We start from the raw sequence: 19,162 nt of genomic DNA, 5'->3' as shown, positions 1-19,162 counted from the left end.
TGTGAAGCATAAAATTCTAAAGTACTTCAACAAATTCCTGGTGCTTGCCATCTTCAGGTAGCTGACATTTTACCGCCCCGACTCCCTGTAACAGTGGCTGGGAGGGCCCACCTGGCCCTCCATCTGATGGTTCATCCCTTCCCCCAACCTTTGTAGGAATAAGGCTACTTAGAGGGAAACTCAGATTCTCCAAAAGGAGCACACTCTAAGTCGCACTGGTAAATGACGGCGTTTTCCAGCAGCTCTCAGAAACTGGCAAGGGACAGAGCCCATTACCACCCCCACACTCGCCCACCTTCACACGTCTTGCTGACAGGGACACGGCTGGCAACAGTGAGTGTACACACAAGAACAAGTGATCAGGCGTGGATCTGCGTGAGTGCTGGCCGTGGAGCTGACTCTACTGCACAGGCTCTTCAGGCCCTGTCAGCTCTCCCCAGCTCAGCCCTTACGCCGTCGATTTCTGCTGCAGAGAACTCAGATGTGATGTAGCTGCTCCAGGAACTCTTTTTCACAGGACTGCATGTCAGTACTGGGGATGGTTTCTAATCAATTTAAACTGCACACAGGACTTTAACAGAACAAGAAGTTTATTACTCCCACTCAGTAGTTCCTGGGGGCTTTGAAGTTAAGTCATACATAATTCGAGAAATACCAGGAATCTTCTTAATCTCAGCGACCATCTTTAACACCACCTGTTATAAAACAAACATTATAAATATAAGAGCCAGGACCCACTGCATGTCCAACAGGCCTAGAGGGCTTGCATTTGCAACTCGAAATTAAAATATGACCTATTTTTACGATTGTCCTCTATGTAAATGGGATAATCTCTGATGACTTTTATGTAGTGAACCCATTTCCCCCAGTTTTTTAAGTGACAAACTCAGTACTACTCAAAGTGCAGCCCGCAAACAGGGCCAGTCTGCAAGTTGTCTGTCACTGGTCTATAGCAAGTGTTTAGAACATTTACAGCAATCTGTCACTGCTGTGCATCCAAGCATGTGACCTTATGAGTTTAAGCCAACACTTCACAAATTATCTGTGGCTTAAACACACAACTCTGAGGCCACCAAGGTGACGCATAATGCACTGTAATAATAACCACTACCAAGTGTACAGGAGGAGAGGGAGGCCTGGTCACTTGACTGGACAGATTTTGGCAAATTTGAGCCTAAGGGGAAACTGACTCTAAGCCACATTCCCCACCTTAGCCATGCAGCTATGACCAGAGCCCTGTGTCAGAGTACTGGAGCAGGGGTCCAACTAACACAGTCTCACTTTGATTTTCATTTGCTGTTATGAAAACAGCTCCTTTGGTGAAGAGTTAACAGGAGAGGGAGACGCTGATCAAAGATGAAACCGGTAGTAAGCAGAGCATTAAGCAATTCATGGGTATCTGGCCGTAATGCCATCAAATTTCATCTTTATTTCTAATAAACTCTTCTCCACTCCTAGGGTTTTCTTCTTTACTTGGAGAACGCTGTTTGCCAAGTAAGAGCTGGCAACGTTAGACACAATTATAGCTCAGAGCTGGTTGCTCCCCACACAGCAATCAGACATCTGGAGGGTGTAGCCAATTTAAGGCCTTTTTCTACTACAGTGCATTAAACAATCAATCATGTGGAGATAAAAAAAAAAAAATAAGAGCCTATCTTATGAACAGAACACCAACCCCAGAAATGTCAACATTGTCACAGCCTGTTCCAGTCACCAAATTATAAAATGTATGGTACTGAAAATGTACATTAGAAAAAAACACCCAAATTACCTCTACAGGGATCTCACTGCCAGGTGTTGCAGGTACACCGGTCATGAAATCACTTGTAATAAAGGTTCGGATAACCACAGATCTCTGGCACGAAGGCTGCTTCTGAAGTGGGTCTCGATCAAAATGTAACGGTGTTAGAATCACAGGCATCTGGCTGATCTTCCCAGCATACCCTGGAGAAAGGAGGTCACCACACTCAGCTCAGGTAAACCCTCCCAGACAACATCCCCGATCACCCACGCACACCACAGTCTGGACCGTGGCCGTGCGCTGTGTCCACCCCTCTCAAGGCACTGTAAGTGAACTCAGTCAGACACAAATAACAGAATTTGAGGACTACAGCGATATGTCACAGTGACGTGAGACAGTGAGTCGATTCCTGCTGTTAATGGCAGTTACTCCACAAGCAGACACTGAATGAGCGAGCACTGAGCCACCGGCCCAAGTGAATCACGGGGTTAGGGTCCCCTGAGCCTCTGCTCACATTTTCACCAACCCATCAATACAGAACCTTGTTTTGTGTGTTTCTGTTTAAAGACACCTCATTTAATATTCACTGTAGCTCCATTAACACTGAACTCATGGCCAATAGTCCTGTAACTCATCCCCGAACGACTTCCCGTGTGACTCATGTATTTTCTCCACAAGGCACATCAGCCTCCCTGCGCTTAGGAGCCTGGACAGCACCTCAGCACCATGCTTGGGGGACATTTTAAACAGTGAAATAACCAAGAAAAAGCACAAAAACAAAAACCACAGCACAGAATAGACTCTCAAAAGGACACTTCTTTACAGCACGAGAGCTAAACAAGGAGGCAGGGCATGGCCTTGTTCAACCTCAGCTGGGAACATGCAAGTCAGGCAACTCAAACTTCTGCCATTCTGCACATCCAACAATGACCACGAAGGTGAAAAAATGTAATACAGAAGGCAGTATCATGGAACTAGCCATAGAAATGAGTAATAAAAATGAAAGCACCTAAAAATTAGAAGTTGCATCCTCCCACTAGAAATCGTAATGCCAGGCTTCCACACTCTAGTTAGAGCATGCAGTGACACACAAAATGAGCAACTTACCAGACTCCCTGAGAATGTTATGGGCCTCAAAATCAGCTTGGCGTAGAGTACTGAGCACCCCTGTTGTCAGGAAAGTGGGAGTGACATCCGTAGGAGGTTCCTTAACTGGCGGGCCAAATATATAGACCACTCTACGAGGGCGGAGGCGAAAATCCCAGAGAAATTACTTTTGAGCATAAGAAGCAAGTCACACAGATGAACGCTCTTTTTGTTTCTTCTTAGGCCCCTCTCCTGCCCACTCCAAACCCCAACATGGGTAGGACACAATACAAGATTATAGAGGGGTCTAGTCTGTGTACCTTCCTCAGAGCATATTCTCTGGAATACTAGTATCTCAATGTGCAAAGATACTACGATTATCACAATCCTCTTTTCATGGTATGTACTAGGTTAAAGAGTGTGCCCCAAACTTCATGTCCACCTAGAACCTTTGGGTGACAACAGGGTCTCTCTCTGCAGGTGTAATCAAGTTAAGACAAAGTCATAACGGATCAGGGCGGGCATTAACCCAATGACTGGTGTCCTCCTAAGAAGAGGGAAATTTGGAAACACAGACATACACAGAGGGGTGAGGGCCATGTGAAGATGGAGACAGAGATTGGAGGTACCCTGCCGCACGCCAAGGACTGCCAGCAAACACCAGAAACCAGGGAGGGGCGGCAAGGACCCTCCCTGAGAGGTTCACGGAGCATGGCCCTGCCCACACCCTGATTTCAGCTTTCCAGCCTCCAGAACTGTGAGAAAATAAACTTCTGCTGTTTTAAGCCTCCCAGTTTGTGAGGATGTTATGGCAGCCCTCGGAACTAACACACACAAGCCTGGGGAGACAGTGAATTGAACAAATAAATAGGGTGTTTTATGACAAAACATCACGAACTATAATATGCACCAGAAACCTCCTAGATGAGGCTACAGAGGATTTCCCGAACTTACCCGACCACTCAATCTTGTTTTTTCACTTTAGGAAACATGGATCTGAAAGGCAGATTCTCATTTCCACTTTATTAAATATGTCACCAAAATAGAACTTGGTGTCCTTCTATTTCCTTCCAGAAGGAATGACTCACGACTGCTTTAAGTAAATACCTATTTGAAAGCTATCAAGATACAGGACAGGTGTTGCTAAGGGTTCAGAACAGAGCCTGAGGAAGCTGGGGTCAGGTCACGACACCTCCAGGGGAGCCCCCACTGGGTGGAGGGTCTGTTCACAACCTTCACCCAGAGAACAAGAAGCCATCAAGGCCGAGACGAGGGCCACCTGCTTCTCCCCACTCCAACTCCAGCCAGAAGGCAACTGTCCTTTTTCCTTGGCCCTGTCTTCAGCAAAGAAAATAATCTCCCTTATTAAACTTCACCATGGTAGTTGCTAATGTTCTTTTTTCTTACTATGTACTTAGAATAAAACATAAAGGAAAAAAAACAGCATCAGATCAAAACCACCACTACTACCAACGACTTCACTGCCTCCTTCCAAACAGACTGTAAGAGGAAGAAGGTTTTTTGTCCTGTAGAAAGGAAACCATGCTTCTAAACAACATAGTTCCTAGAGCTCCTTAACGACTCAGAGGAAAAAGCAACCAGGCAAGAGATTCCCATGAACTTGCTCTTTTTGTTTTATTTCTTACAACCAAGAGTGAGCACAGCAGGCACAGGGATAGGCAGTCTTCCACATGGCAGAGAAGAGTGAAACTGGAGCAGTGCCTCTCTATACAAAGATTCCATCATGGAAATTAGGGGGAAAAACTTGCAAAGATGGAACTTTTTTTATTGTTTAAATTCCAATTCCCAAAAGGACCTGGAAAGAAATCTAAAATGTATCAAGACTCTTCCAAGGGCTTACTAGGTTCCTATTTAAAAATCTAGCTTTTTTGTTTGTTGGTTATTGGACTTTTCATTTTGGGGGGGAGGGAGGAAGGGTTAGGAGAGGAGGGAGAGACATATGGAAGTGAAAAAGAGAAGACAGAGAAACCAGGATATAAAAGGACGGAGATAAAATTTACACAAGGGTGAGTGCCCTTCAGCAAAGAAAGAGAGAGAGATGGAACTGTAAGAATGTTGTGAAATGAAAACATACTAATTACACAGTAAAAGCAGTGGAGTCAAACTGGGGAAAGGGGATTCTCTGTGTGACCTACATAGTTTATTTAGGTATTAGCTAAATTACGAACCATTGTTTTAACCAAGATAATTATCTCCATTCAAAACAGGCAATTAGAAATTTAGCATTATTTATTAATAATTCACTTTTTTCGGTGTTTTAAAGGTGCTCCTGTATTTGGGGGCCTTAGGTTCAGCTGAGAAAGCCTTTCAACGGGAACGTTCCCATCAGTAAAATCAGGTTCCCCGTGACTCTTCTCAAAGGCCACACCAGCAGGCAGTCACACACCCACATAAAGACCCTGCCGAGCGAACACCAGCAGGCAGGTTTCTAATTTCTGCAGCAAATGTGAGTAAACTGAAACCTCAAGTAATTCTTTTTAGCTGTTAACTGTCTAGTACCCATGAAGAAAATAGAAAAGAGTGAACAATTGTGAAATAGAGCATTTAATTAACAATTAGTAAGAAAGTGAGGTGGTGGTGTTTCCTGATGAGAGAGATTGGCCCTGAGCTAACATCTGTGCCAATCTTCCTCTATTTTATGTGGGACCCCGCCACAGCGTGGCCCAACAAGTGGTGCTAGGTCCGCGCCCAAGATCCAAACCTGTGAACCTTGGGCCACCAAAGTGGAGCGCGAGAACTTAACCACTACACCACTGGGGTGGCCCCAGAATAATTTTCTTACATAAGTAGATGATGGCACTGTGACGAAGGAACAATCCAAGGCATCATTAAATGTCTGCCTACCTGTGGCCTGAGTGCACACCTCTATCTACACTTGAGCCTTTGGTCTCTCAATAGTGGGAAGACCTTAAAAACACATCCTTCTGTTAAGCTCACCCCTGCCCCTGGAGAACATACCTGTTAATGTTGTGACACATGCGCGGTATAAGCCTGGCCAGGAAAATAAGAGACTCCCAGTCAGGCTCATCTCTACTGGAGATTCCACACACGTAACTGTAGGAACGACAGTCACCCTGAAAATAAACATACAAATGATAATTTTTAATGGTTTCATACAAAGTCAAAAGATGAACTGGAAACTATTTCATGCATGGTGACACCATTAATAGTAACTTTTTCCTGTTTTTTTGAACAAAAACATATTTGAATAAAAGTATATATAGATACTTTTTTAATGATAAAAAAATCCTACATTAAAATCACATATTAAATTGTACATAAATCAGTTCAGACATAAAGTGTTAAGGTAATTTCAAGAATTTTTTCAACACATGCCAGAGGCCCAGTGAAATTTCATTCCAAACACCTGCCCAACTGTGGCGGCCAGCACACTTAATTTGGCAGGCAAGAGCTGTCCATGTTTATCAGGTGGATAAAGGGTTCTCAAGTTGGAGATAAAAATAATTTCATGAACATTTATTTATTAATTTCTTTAAGCTAAAAAAGTTAACTTAAAAATAAGTTAATGAAACTAGTAATAGATTCCCTTTCCCTTTTGTCCTGTTTAATACATGTAATTTGCTTTTTTAAAAAAAATCAAACTAAACCAAAAAGCAATTTAAAAAGGTCTACCAGATAACTAGTGAGGAGGAAAGAGTTCTTGACCTAACAGCTGGCCCTACCATTTCCATGAACCAAAATATTTCAGTTTAGTTTAAAAGTAAAAATGAAATTTTTATCATCTTATTTATAGACAGAGCTATACGAATCCAGAAGGAGGAATTTAAACTGATGGCTCAGATTCATATATTTAGAAAAAAGAGTACATTTATTAAGTTCTAGATAAATAATCTCTAAAACAGAGTCAACTTCTTTCCATACATAATTCTACTAAAAGAAGCCATTACAAACACATCAACCCAATAACTGGCAGTCATACCATTTTGAGTTCAATTACTGACACCTTTTCTCATTGTCATTTACCTGCACACCTTAAATAACAGAAAAGAAACCCTCCTCTTCCGTACTCTCCCAAGCTTTCTTTCCCCAGAAACTCACATGAGGTTCATATGAATAAAGGGTGACTTAAAATAATCTATTTATGAATAGCATTTGAAAAGTGAGAACTATATTATCCTCACATGCTTTTACAACTGGAGAGACAGAACAATAAATACAAAAGATGTTAGCTGTACACATTCACAGCTGGAAGAGAGAAGCCATGCTGAAGAGCAGAGAGCGCTGGCTTAATACGCCAGCTGAGACGAGAGCTAAACAGTGTAACATGCTCATTTGAGGGCTTCCTGCCATTAAAGACTTCTAAAGCCACAGGACATGCCACACCAAGAAGGATAAATGAGGACACGACCTCCTGGGATCTGCCCTCAAGGCAGAAGCAGAATCAAGCCAACCCTGAGCATATCATCCTTTCAACTTTTACTTTTGGTTGGAGATGACAGTTATTCCGAAACTACAATCTCAGCCTGAATGTTTCACCCCATAAGCATTCTATAAAACATTGCCTTCTTCATTTCTAAACTTGGTATATACTTTCGCACTTCATTTTCCTAAGTCATCCCTATATCACTACTAGAGGAAAGAGCTAACCCCAGGGCAGTGACTTCACATGGCTCACCTGCACCCCCACAGTTTTGATGGGCAGCAGGAAGGCACTCAACGAATGCAGGCTGGTGATTTGCATCAGCTTCTCCTGATCCTCTTCCGTCGTGCAGGCTTTGACTCTCTGTAACAGTGTATGCGGCTGAGAAGATCAAAGAGACATTTATGTTTCTCAAGGTTTCAAGAAATGTTATCTACTCTTTTGGTACTTATTACCACCTTACATATACAGCAATAGATCCTATTTGGTATTTCTCTTTGACTTGTGTGTGCTATGCAGTAAGTCAGACTTCCGTTCCTGAGGGCTAGGGCTATGAGAAGTTAAATATCTTAGGATAAGAAATGCAGATTAGATTTACACACATCCAGGATTTAATACAGTCACCAGCAAGGTGACACACCTCACATGAGTCAAACCTTCTCCTTATCTGAAATAAAAACTTTTCCCATAAAGTCAACTGTGTCTCAAATTAATATATCTCCACCTATTTGCTTTTGGTTCACTTGCCTGGTACATGTTTTTCCGTTTTTCACTTTCACTCCTTCTATCCCTAAGAGACTATAAACAGACTATAGTTAGATTTTACTTCTTCATCTAGTTTGACAATCTGTCTTAACTAGAGATATCAGTCCTTTTAATTAATTGTGGGTTAATGATATGGTTGGATTTCATTCTACCATTTTATTCAGTAGTTTCTATTTGTTCCACTTTTTACATTTCTTTCTCCTTTCTTACATTCTTCTCAACCAATGATTTCTCCCAGTTCATTTATTTCCTCTTTACTGGTTTTGAAGTTAAACTTTCTATTTTTATTCTTTGGCAGTTCTTCTTAAGTGTTAACATAGATATTTAAAAGAAAGCAATCTCTGTCCTCCTGGCAAACAACACAAGCATTTCCAAATGCTTTTTAACGCCAATCTCCCTTGTGGCTTGTATGCTATTTTAGCTACACATTACTACAATATTTGTTTAATAAACACCAAAAATTAGAGATTATTTTTATTATACAGTCTATGTTTGTTTCAATTTTACCCATCTACCATTTTCTTTGCTTATCATTCCTTTCTGTCTCTCAGTCAGTGGGTTAAAACAGTGATTCTTCACCCTAGCTGCACATTCAAATTACACGGTAAATAATAAATTCTAAAAGAGGCCCAAGCACAGCATACTTCAGAAGCTCACCCAGATGAAGCTAATACACAGCCAGGGCTGAGAACTACTGCCTCTAGTTCCTTAAGTAATGGGCCACCGGTAGTAAATTCTGCTGATCTGACAATGTCTTTATTTCGCCCTGGTGCTCGAAAGACAGTTTAACTATTCACTACTATTCACGATTAGTCTCTCTCGGCACTTGAAGTGCTCTTGCTCTTACTGTTGCTTTCAGTCTAACAGTCTTTGCTGTGCAGCGTCTTCAGTCTGCTCTGCAGCTGCTTGGTCTCTGGCAGTCTGCAGGTCTGTGCAGTACACCTCCTGGGGTCACATTCTCGTCCTTTATCCCGATGGGCGTGTTATGTTTTCCTGAACCTGAGGCCTGGTATCCTTCCCCAGTGTGGAGAGACTCGACTCCTTTTGACTATCGCCTCCTTCTGGACACGTTAAAGCTGACCTTCCCACTCTACCTTAACCTCTCCTATCCGTATTTTCTCTTGGATGCTCTGTTCCCATTTCTGGATAATTTCTTAACATCTGTCTTTGACTTCACTAATTCTCTCTTTAGCTGTTTTTAATTTCAGTTATTATTTTCATTTCTAGAACTTAAGTTTTTTTTCAAAGCTGCCAAAACATTTTTGATAGTCTCTCATCCTATACCTTATTCTTATTGTCAATTGCTTCTTTTAATTCTATGTACTTTATATTGTCTGTCTGCTAATTCCAGTATCTGAAGTATCTGAGGGTCTTCTTTGGCTAGTTGTTTCCACGAGCTCATGGTAACTTACTTCTATACACATTCTTTAGTTTTTTAGTGTAAGCTCATATCTGCTGGAACTCTTATCTATGGGAATTTTTGATGGTTGGTGGAAGATACTCCAAAGAGAATTTACACTGCTTCTTGCCTGACATCTGGAAGCACTACCAACCAAGGTCCACTTTAAATGAGAACTCTTAGCTTGTGGTTTTTCAGACCACACAGATTATGAATTTAGGCACCAATCTACAAAAGAACTGAGAGACTTTTCCACTCATCCTCAATTGGGACCTAAAATGGTTTCCTTTACTTTCTTGCAATACACCTAAAGTATTTTAAAACACCATTTCATATCTAGCATTTTTTGGGACACAGGGTACCCAATCTGTCTATGGCTGGAAAGAGAAGTCTGCATTTAAGAGTCTCTGTACAATATTTTCTTCAGTCACTTCAAAGGTTAAATTACTCTGAATTTTCAAATAACGAAACCCTAAGAAATTCATTGTAAATACGTAGTACAACAAGAATCCATTCAATTCCTTGTACTGATTAGTTGTGTCTATTTAAAGCTCCTATAGTATACAATTTAATGCAAATTATTACCTTTTTAACACTTGCAGAAAAATCAGCTACTATTTTCAAAATATTATTGGTTTCAGGAAAGTCCTTACAAATATAAGGTTCTTCAGCACATATTACTCTGATTGCCAGACCAGGACCTAAAAAGAAGAGTAATCGTGGTATTTAACATAAATTTTATGTTTAATATAAAAATGGCACTATTCACAAAATATGAAACCCTTCCAAAAATTGAAATCCATCTGCAATAGTAAGTTTTTTCCAGTTTTATTGAGATAATTTACATATAACCACTGTAAGTTTTTTAAAGCTTCATGTCAAATGTAGCTATTTTTCCACCCATCATTTTTTAGAGTGCTTCAATTCTCTTTACATCAATGATTTCTGTTCTATTTTTTGGTAATCAATATATTAAGTGTCACAAAATTCTCCAATAAAGTATTTTTAACTCACAGTATATGTGCCAATCTATTTACATTTTTTTCTTACAGGAATTTTCAAACACACACAAAAGATGACAGTATGATGAACCACCTTATTATTCATCACTCAGGATCAACTACCAATCTAATTTTAGGAAGAAGAGTATGCTATTAAAAAAAAAAATCAAACATATAACAAAAGAGAGTTCAGGGGCCAGCCTGGTGGCACAGCAGTCAAGTTCGCACGTTCCACTTCGGCAGCCCAGGGTTCGCCGGTTCAGATCCCGGGTGCGGACATGGCACCACTTGGTAAGCCATGCTGTGGTAGGTGTCCCACATATAAAAAGTAGAGGAAGATGGGCACGAATGTTAGCTCAGGGCCAGTCTTCCTCAGCAAAAAGAGGAGGACTCGCGGCAGATGTTAGCTCAGGGCTAATCTTCCTCAAAAAAAAAAAATAGTTTTTTTAAAGCAACAAAATCCCTTTTACCAATGAAATCTTACATAAGAGAAAACCCAACATATAAAATAGACTTAAAAAGTCCAGTGAATCTAACTGAAATGATGACCAAGGACACAGGACCACTTGGCCTCCTTCCATTACATTCACACACAAGCCTTTGCCAACACGTGAGGCAGGGACCGAACATCCTAAACGACTAGCCATGTGGTCTCCTGATGTACACAGTGCTGATCACCACATGGTGGCACCTTGTAACTCTTATGGAGGCAATGTGGTACTCAAGGTACAAGCTCTGAGGGGGGATTACGGGGGCTAGGATCCTGGCCCCAAAGCTCATCTGAATGACTTTTGGCAAATTAGCCTCTGTCCCTAAATGTCCTCATCTGTAAAACAGGATAACAGTAGTTTCCCATTGTGAGGATCCAATAAGACAACATGTATAATGCCTATAGCAGAATGCCTAGCACATACTAGCACTTAAGAAATGTTAACTATAACTACATTTTTTATTTAATTAGAACATTCTCTCAACTCATCACTTAATGACTATTAGAGAACTAGAAACTGAGGTGTAACATTTGCCCAAGCTCAGGAACTCATAGCAAAAATAGGTTAAGACTTTCGGTTCTAACTTTAAACAAACACCATATTTAATTATGTTTCTAATATGACAGCAAATGACTATTTAAACTGATATTTTTCATTTGTTCATGAATTAGTTACATAATGCATTGTGCAAAGAAGTGGTTCATCCATTCATACCAGTCAGCCTGGGATAATGATTTCAGAGAACAGATTTTTAAGCCTGGCTTCCATGGACTATATCATGGTATAGTAGAAACAACAAGCAAATCCCAGCTCTAACACCAATAACTGTGTGGTAATGTCATTAAAATCTCTGTACGCCTTGGTTTTCTCACCTGATGGTAACATGATATGCCAGATCATAGGGATGGTATAATGTTTAAATATAAATACAATGAAAAATGAGTTTTTAATAAAATGAAGTATATACAGTAGGTACGAAAAAGAACTTGTTTATTCACCCCCCCACCCTTTCATTCTCTCAAGTTACAAATTCCCTGAGAAAATAAATTATGTCAAAATTGTCTGAACTGATTTTTCTTTACCATAAAGGCCTAATGACAAATCAAATATAACTCAATTCTATTTCTTACCTGGAAATGGATGCCTGGAAACTATCTCTTCTGGAAGTCCAAGTTCTCTGCCTAAAATTCTTACTTCATCTTTATGAAAATCTTTCAGAGGTTCTATTACTTTTCCCTACAGGGGGGAAAAGCTAATTAATACAAATTAGTAACCAAAGTGACAGAAAACAAAGAGCAACAAAGTACTGGCTCTTCCTGTAGTCTTCTATCTTAGAGTAAACAATCATTTTTTAAAACTCCATCTTCTCAAGTATTTCCTCCTATGTGCTTATAAGTAATTAGATGAATATTTCAGTGATCTTATTTCTCTTTGAAACACATTTTAAACATAAACTTTTTAAGTATAAATAAATCAGAGCAAACCTACCCACCATTCTCTGATCCAGTTCTTATTAGAATACAAGGCAATTAGAAAATATCATATTGGTATATCAAAATTAAAACTCTCCAAAATAAAATACCATCAAGAAAGTAAAAAGACAACCCACAGAAGACAAATCATATATCTGATAAAGGACTTGTAACTAGAATATATAAAGAACACTTACAATTCAATAATAAAAAGATAAACAAACCAATTAGAAAATGGGCAAAAGAGCCAAATAGATATTTCTCCAAAGAAGAAACACAAATGGCCAATAAGCACATGAAAAGATGCTCAACATCATCAGCTATTAGGGAAATGTAAATCAAAACCACAATGAGGGGCAGGCCCTGTGCCCAAGTGGTTAAGTTCCCGCACTCCACTTCAGGGGCCCAGGGTTTCGCTGGTTCAGATCCTGGGCGCGGACATCACACCACTCATCAGGCCATGCTGAGGTGGTGTCCCATATGCCACAACTAGAAGGACCCACAACTAAACTATACAACTATGTACTGAGGGGATTTGGGGAGAAAAAGCGGGGGTGGGGGGGGGGAAGATTGGCAACAGTTGTTAGCTCAGGTACCAATCTTTAAAAAAATACCCACGATGAGATACCATTTCACATCCACGAGATACTTAAAATAAAAAGAGAGATAATTCACACCAATTAGGACGGCTATTACTGAAAAAACGAAATAGAAAGTGTTGTCAAGGTGTGGAGAAATTGGAACCCTTGTGCATTGTTGGTGGGATTGTAATATGGTATAACTGCTATGGAAACATTAAGGACATGCCTCAAAAAATCAAAAAGAGAACCACTATATAATCCAGCAATCTCATTTCTTGGTATATATCCAAAAGAAGTGAAAGCAGAGTCTCCAAGAGATATTTGCAAACTCATGTTCTTAGCAACATTATTCACAATAGTCAAATGGTGGAAGCAACCTAAATGTCCATACATGGATAAATGGATAAACAAAATGTGTATATACATACAATAGAGTATTATTCAGCCTTAAAAAGGAAGGAAATCCTGTCACACGCTACAACATGGACAAACCTTGAGGACCTATGCTAAGTGAAATAAGCCAGTCACAAAAAGACACATACTATATGACCCTCATTTATAGGCGATACCTGAAACAGTCAAATCCATAAGAACAGAAAGCAGAGTGGTGGTTAGCAGGGGCTGGGGACTGGGAGAAGAGGGTAGCTGTTGTTCACTGGGAACAGACAATGCAAATACACTGAACACTACTGAACTGTACATTTAAAAATGGCCGAGGGAGGGAGGGAGGGAAGCTGTATGGACAAGTTCTCGTAAGCTTTACCTCTTCTCTCAACTTCCTGATAAGCTCTGTGTCATTGTGATGGGTTTTGATGAGTTCAGCTTTGCCACTTGCAACCAGGGATGCACTTTCAATTAGGTCAGGCCGTAAAGTGCCTTGGGCAAGGAAAACCTCCTCTGGTTTCAGGTTCATTTCTCCAATTACTTCATTAGCTATCTATAACCAACAGGAATAAAACAACCTTTTAAGAGATGAATCTTTAAAAATGACAGCAAAACTTCATACTTTCAGCAAAATTTCTCAGAGTCCTTTTACAATACTGACCAGGAGAGGAAACCCACCAATTCCCAAAATAAACTCCTTTAAGAACATACGCTTTAACACAATTCAAAAATGTATGCAAACATTCCCTTCAAGAGACTGAAAACTAGCCACTGAAATACACAAAGAACTACAGTCTATTATCAAGTGAAAATACCCATTCTTAAACAGTTCCAACAATAGCCTGGCAATGTTAAGTATACATGTTTTTTAAAACATAGAACAGTTTCTACTGGTCAGTGTAACAGCAACATGCAGTAAAACTCTTAGCCAAAAAACCCAAATATGTACTACAATTCATATAAAAAATAGTACACATTGAGGATATTAAAAAGGTACCTTAACAAAAGTATCCCCAATGATTTTTCTCTTCTCCTCAGGACTTGTAGTCATATTTAACGTTTTGCTAATTCTTTTTCGTGGAGTTCTGTCTTCATCTGATATTGGCAGAGTTGTTGTTCCATTGTAGAAAGAATGAGCAGCATTTATCACTGGGGAAGAGAGAAGTACGTTTTAAACTAATATTTATGATTTTTTTAAAAATCTCCTAACAGGTCAAATTATAGAAAGAAAACCTAGATGGATTCTTTGATCTGCCCTTAATTTGCCTACATATTCCAGAACTACCCATAAACTACGACTAACTAGTCCAGACACAGGCTCTCGCTGACTTGCTCTGAGAATCCCGTGGCGCTTACTGAGCTCCAGCCACAATGCTGTAAATCAGCTGACTGCTTTCCCTCTTCTCTGCTCCAGTAGAGCAACAAGCAAAAGCTGCCATTAAGAAGCTCAGCCCCAAGGGAGTTGAAAGCAGCAGTTGACACACAGGGATCAAAGCCCTCAGAACTGCACATGACTAGTCTCTTGAAAAACTGATGTTTATGAACCTATATTTAGCGATCCTTGGCTATCCTTTTATATTTAAGATCAAGGTACTTAAAGACTGACTAAGATCTCTATTTGGTGGGCTTCACCGTAAGATGACAAGGCAGCTGGCTTTTTCACTGGGGGACCACCAGTGAATCTATAGGTCTTTCTCTTAGGCTGCTCAATTTCCTGAGAGAAGACACCACCAATCTCCTGCCTATCAGCACTCTGGTAGTTGAACGGAGGAAGTGGCAGGAGGGAGAGAGTCACCATTCAAGTACACAGATTTTTACTTAATCCTACTGTTTTTAATGTAAAATCCTACTTCCACCCTCAACTATGCCTGGTACTGATACATTCAAGTCCAAAACCTCTCCATCTACCCTCTCTAGAAAATAAAGCCACAGTCTTCTGGCGGGGAAGGAGAGTGGTAGTTTGTTCCTGGGTTAAGGAAAAGGATCTGCTTCCCAGATTTTCAACTGATTTGTTTTAGGCTCACCCAGAGAACCACGCCCCACAGGGAAGCCAACGCTTCCAATTCCCAAGCCCCCAGAACTCTTGCTCTCTGTTGCCTTCCTCCCCTCACCCCCACCCTAAGGTGTGGAGTCCTCCATTCTACTATGTCAGTTACCAGGGACAGAGGCTTTTGTGGGGTTGAAACTTACAATTTGGAGGCCCCCTTCCAGAAAACAGTAACAAATTTGGTTTTTAAAAATCACAATACTAGGATGGCTAACATGAACTTAACTCTACACAGAAATGACTGCAAATCACATGTATACCACTGAAGGTATCCCCAACTCAACTTCTTCTCAGCCTAATTCCAAAATGCCCATGGCCCTCTCAATATCACCCAACAGACAGCAAGTGAGAATGAAAAGACAGTGAACTTCATTAACTACAAATTATTCAAGTATCTGACTTGCAAGTTTCATAAAAATATGTGACCGTGTGAAGACACTACTAGGGTCCTCCCAGGATTTTAGAAAAGGCTTGGCTAGTGAGGAGTCCTGAAACTTAAGCTGCATTAGCTTATCAGAAAAGATCTGCTCTATCCAGCTGCTTCCCCTTCCAACATCTTGCTGAAACCATCAGAGTGCTGTTACCTCCTCTATGCCCTGTCCTTGTGGCATCACACTTGTTACACCTGTACTGTTACTCTAGAGATGTTTCAAAAGGAGAAACAAACAGATTTGTCTTCACTTCATGTTTAACTACAAATGTTCGTTTTATACTCAACCTTTTGGCATCAATTCCAATTAATTCAATAATATGTATGGTTTGCATCACTAAACTACTGACTTGATTTCACTAAAACTACTGATTACACCTTTTTTTTTTCACAAAGTTTAAAAGATATCCAGAAATGTAAATGCAGTGAAGGTCTAAGAAGTTTACTAGTGGCCTTAAAAATAAAAAAAGGACTAAAGACTCTTCACCCCTCTCCTCTGCATAAGCCTTTCTGTCTGTGAAATAATCTGTCTAGCTGCACCTGTTGTAGGAAAGGCTTGGATAGTCTCATGTATAAGTAATATGAAAGGTGGGGAAAACATAACTTAAAAAAAGAGAATGAGTAGAAGAGAATTAGAATGGTAACTTACTGATCTATAAATGACATTAGGAGTAATCAACAGTTTTAAAACTTATACTGGGATCACTCTTGAACCAGAAGTAATTATAATGTAGAAATAGAAACCAACGATGAGCTCTTTGGAAAAACTGTACTTGGTTAAGGCAGTGTGCTCACTTAAGCCCTAAGGCCAGATTTGATTAAACATCTCCTGACGTGTAAATTAACTTTTCTGGGGTTCATCAATACCTTTGACTTGAATTCCAAGCTTTTTGAGGGCCTCCTCTACAGACTGGCTTTCTCGTTTTCTCATAAAGCCATTATCAATGTGCACAGCAATGACTTGATCTTGGTTCAAAGCACGATTCAGCAAAGCTGTACAAACTGTGGAGTCTACTCCACCACTGAGTAAAACCTACAGGGCGAGATGAGAAGAAAAATCAAGCTGAGTACAATAAGCAAGAAGAAAATAAAAACTATCAGCTTAGGGGCTGGCCCCGTGGCCGAGTGGTTAAGTCCGCGCGCTCCGCTGCAGGCAGCCCAGTGTTTCGTTGGTTCGAATCCTGGGCGCGGACATGGCACTGCTCATCAGACCACGTTGAGGCAGCGTCCCACATGCCACAACTAGAAGAACCCACAATGAAGAATATACAACTATGTACTGGGGGGCTTTGGGGAGAAAAAGGAAATAATAAAATCTTTAAAAAAAAAAAAAAAAAAAAACTATCAGCTTAAACCATTACCTAAAAACACTGTCTGTATCAAGGTATGTATGCTAACTGAAAGACACTCTGAAACAGCACAAGCCACAAGGCACACAGCCGCCCAGAACTGTCTGGCGGCTGTTGAGGAAGCCAGCTCTGATTCTAACATTATTGACATCAACTTGTAGACTTTCCAGTGGAGACTGCTTACCAACACTTTGGATGTGCCCACTCTCTCTCGGATCTCTCGAATGCACTCAAGCTCTCTGTTCTGCACGGTGAAGGTCCCACTGCACCCAGCTATATCATACAGGAAATTCTTCAGTATTACTTTCCCATTTTCTGTGAGGCCAACTTCAGGGTGGAACTGTGCTCCATATAATTTTTTAGATTCATTTGCTATACCTTTATAGAGAAAATAATCACAAATTAAAGTTTCTTCATGTTGAAAAGACTCAACCACAGTAACTCCTCACAATTTCTTCTTCTATAAACGTGAAAACTGATGTGAATTAGTGGATTTTTAGCTAAAGGAAAAAAAACACCTATTACAAATAAAAGCTACACTGCCATGAACTTTCTTTGTAAAGGTCTTTCTTCATGTAGCAATTAATGAACTATATGAAGTGAAATAAACCCTACAGAGATTACTTCACAGTACCCTCACTTTCCACCCAGGTTACTTCAACTATCTCATCTATCTAATTCAATGAAAACTCAATTTTGTTTCTTGATCCCACATGGCTTTCACCTGAAATGTGCAGCTTCCAGTTTTCTGTATTAGAAGAACCTCATACATTACACCGGTCAGAATATCCTAAGTGTTTCTTAGAACTCACTGGCTTGACTAATATGGTTCTGAGAAATTACTGATTATCTACTGAGCAGCAGATGCTGGGCTAGATGTTTTACACGTGCAACTGTTACTCTGTTCAAGGCTCTGAGATATCAAGAATCCTGCCTGAACTGGCAGCTAGTTCAGGAGTTAAATCAGGCCTGCCAGGCTCCCAAACCCACACCCATTCTACTACACCAGGGAACCTCACACTTTCTTACTTGGCTTCTAAGACATCAGTCTCATTTCATTTCTTATTTCATTGTCTGCTCCTTCTGAATCAGCTTTGTCGGTTCCTCCTCCTATTATCCATCTCTACATATGAAAAGTCACTCAGTATTCAGTAATTAAATCTCTTCTCTATACATCACGAGTCATCTCAAATTCTCATGACCTTAAATTTTACCCATATGTTGATAACCCTCAAATTTGTACCTCCAGCCCAGTTTTCTCCTCTACATCCCTGGTTCACATATATAATCGCCCACTCACACCTTCATTTCAGTGTTTAATAAGGCACCATCAATTTAATATGCAAACCCAGACTCCTGCATTCTTTCCCATCAGGTAAACAGAAACTTCATCCTTCTGGTTACCTGGGCCAAAACACTCAGGAGTTAAAACTTGATTCTATTCTCTCTTCCCCACTCCACATGCAAACCAATAGTCAATCCCTTGTCTCTCCCTTCAAAACATATCAGAATCCAACCTAACCTCGGTTTCCAATCCAGCACTGGATTGGAAGGAAGCTGGGACATCACCCTGCCCTAACAACAAGTGAAAGCTGACCACTGCCCTTGGAGAGACCGACAGGTGAACACAGAGAACCCCAACTCTCCGGAGCAGAGACCCATGAGGACAAACCTCCACAGAAACACTGCTGAGGCAGGAAAGCCTGAACTTTAAGTGACAAATTGCTGGAGGCTCAGTATGGACCAATCTGAGAGACAAAAACTCCAGGAGGACACAGGCATCAGGGGCACCCACCCTTTTATGAATTTTATCTCCAGTAGCCTGACCAAGTTCTCCCAGTGAATACTAGAGAAAAATCCCCTCATGGTTCCAACAGGTGGAGGGTTAGGGTTAGGAACCGTTCTGAAATACACTAGACCATTCTGTTCTTCTTAACAAGGTGTCCTCATGAGAGAAACTATTTAACCAGCCTAACTGACCTAGGAGAAGTGCAATAGCCAACTTCAGCCCACT

General features: G+C 40.5%; 1 protein-coding gene across 2 annotated transcripts in view; it reads right to left on the bottom strand.

Moving 5' to 3' along the window:
* Nucleotides 1-572: 572 nt before the first annotated feature.
* GMPS (guanine monophosphate synthase) overlaps nucleotides 573-19,162 on the bottom strand; it is a 54,952-nt gene continuing 36,362 nt past the window's right edge. For both annotated transcript variants that reach the window (XM_046660544.1, XM_046660536.1), the window contains exons 6-16: nucleotides 17,333-17,526; nucleotides 16,667-16,832; nucleotides 14,320-14,471; nucleotides 13,702-13,875; nucleotides 12,016-12,121; nucleotides 9,979-10,094; nucleotides 7,485-7,610; nucleotides 5,807-5,922; nucleotides 2,849-2,979; nucleotides 1,772-1,944; nucleotides 573-695 (exon numbers count right to left, since the gene is read on the bottom strand). In XM_046660544.1, the coding sequence (XP_046516500.1) occupies nucleotides 594-695; nucleotides 1,772-1,944; nucleotides 2,849-2,979; nucleotides 5,807-5,922; nucleotides 7,485-7,610; nucleotides 9,979-10,094; nucleotides 12,016-12,121; nucleotides 13,702-13,875; nucleotides 14,320-14,471; nucleotides 16,667-16,832; nucleotides 17,333-17,526 (1,556 nt within the window). In that variant the 3' untranslated portion in view covers nucleotides 573-593. The remainder of the gene's footprint in view (nucleotides 696-1,771; nucleotides 1,945-2,848; nucleotides 2,980-5,806; nucleotides 5,923-7,484; nucleotides 7,611-9,978; nucleotides 10,095-12,015; nucleotides 12,122-13,701; nucleotides 13,876-14,319; nucleotides 14,472-16,666; nucleotides 16,833-17,332; nucleotides 17,527-19,162) is intronic.

Source organism: Equus quagga, chromosome 1, assembly GCF_021613505.1.
Source record: "Equus quagga isolate Etosha38 chromosome 1, UCLA_HA_Equagga_1.0, whole genome shotgun sequence".
Lineage (NCBI taxonomy): Eukaryota > Metazoa > Chordata > Mammalia > Perissodactyla > Equidae > Equus > Equus quagga.
Note: the sequence above shows the minus strand (reverse complement) of the source record. Positions and strands in the feature narration are given on the sequence as shown.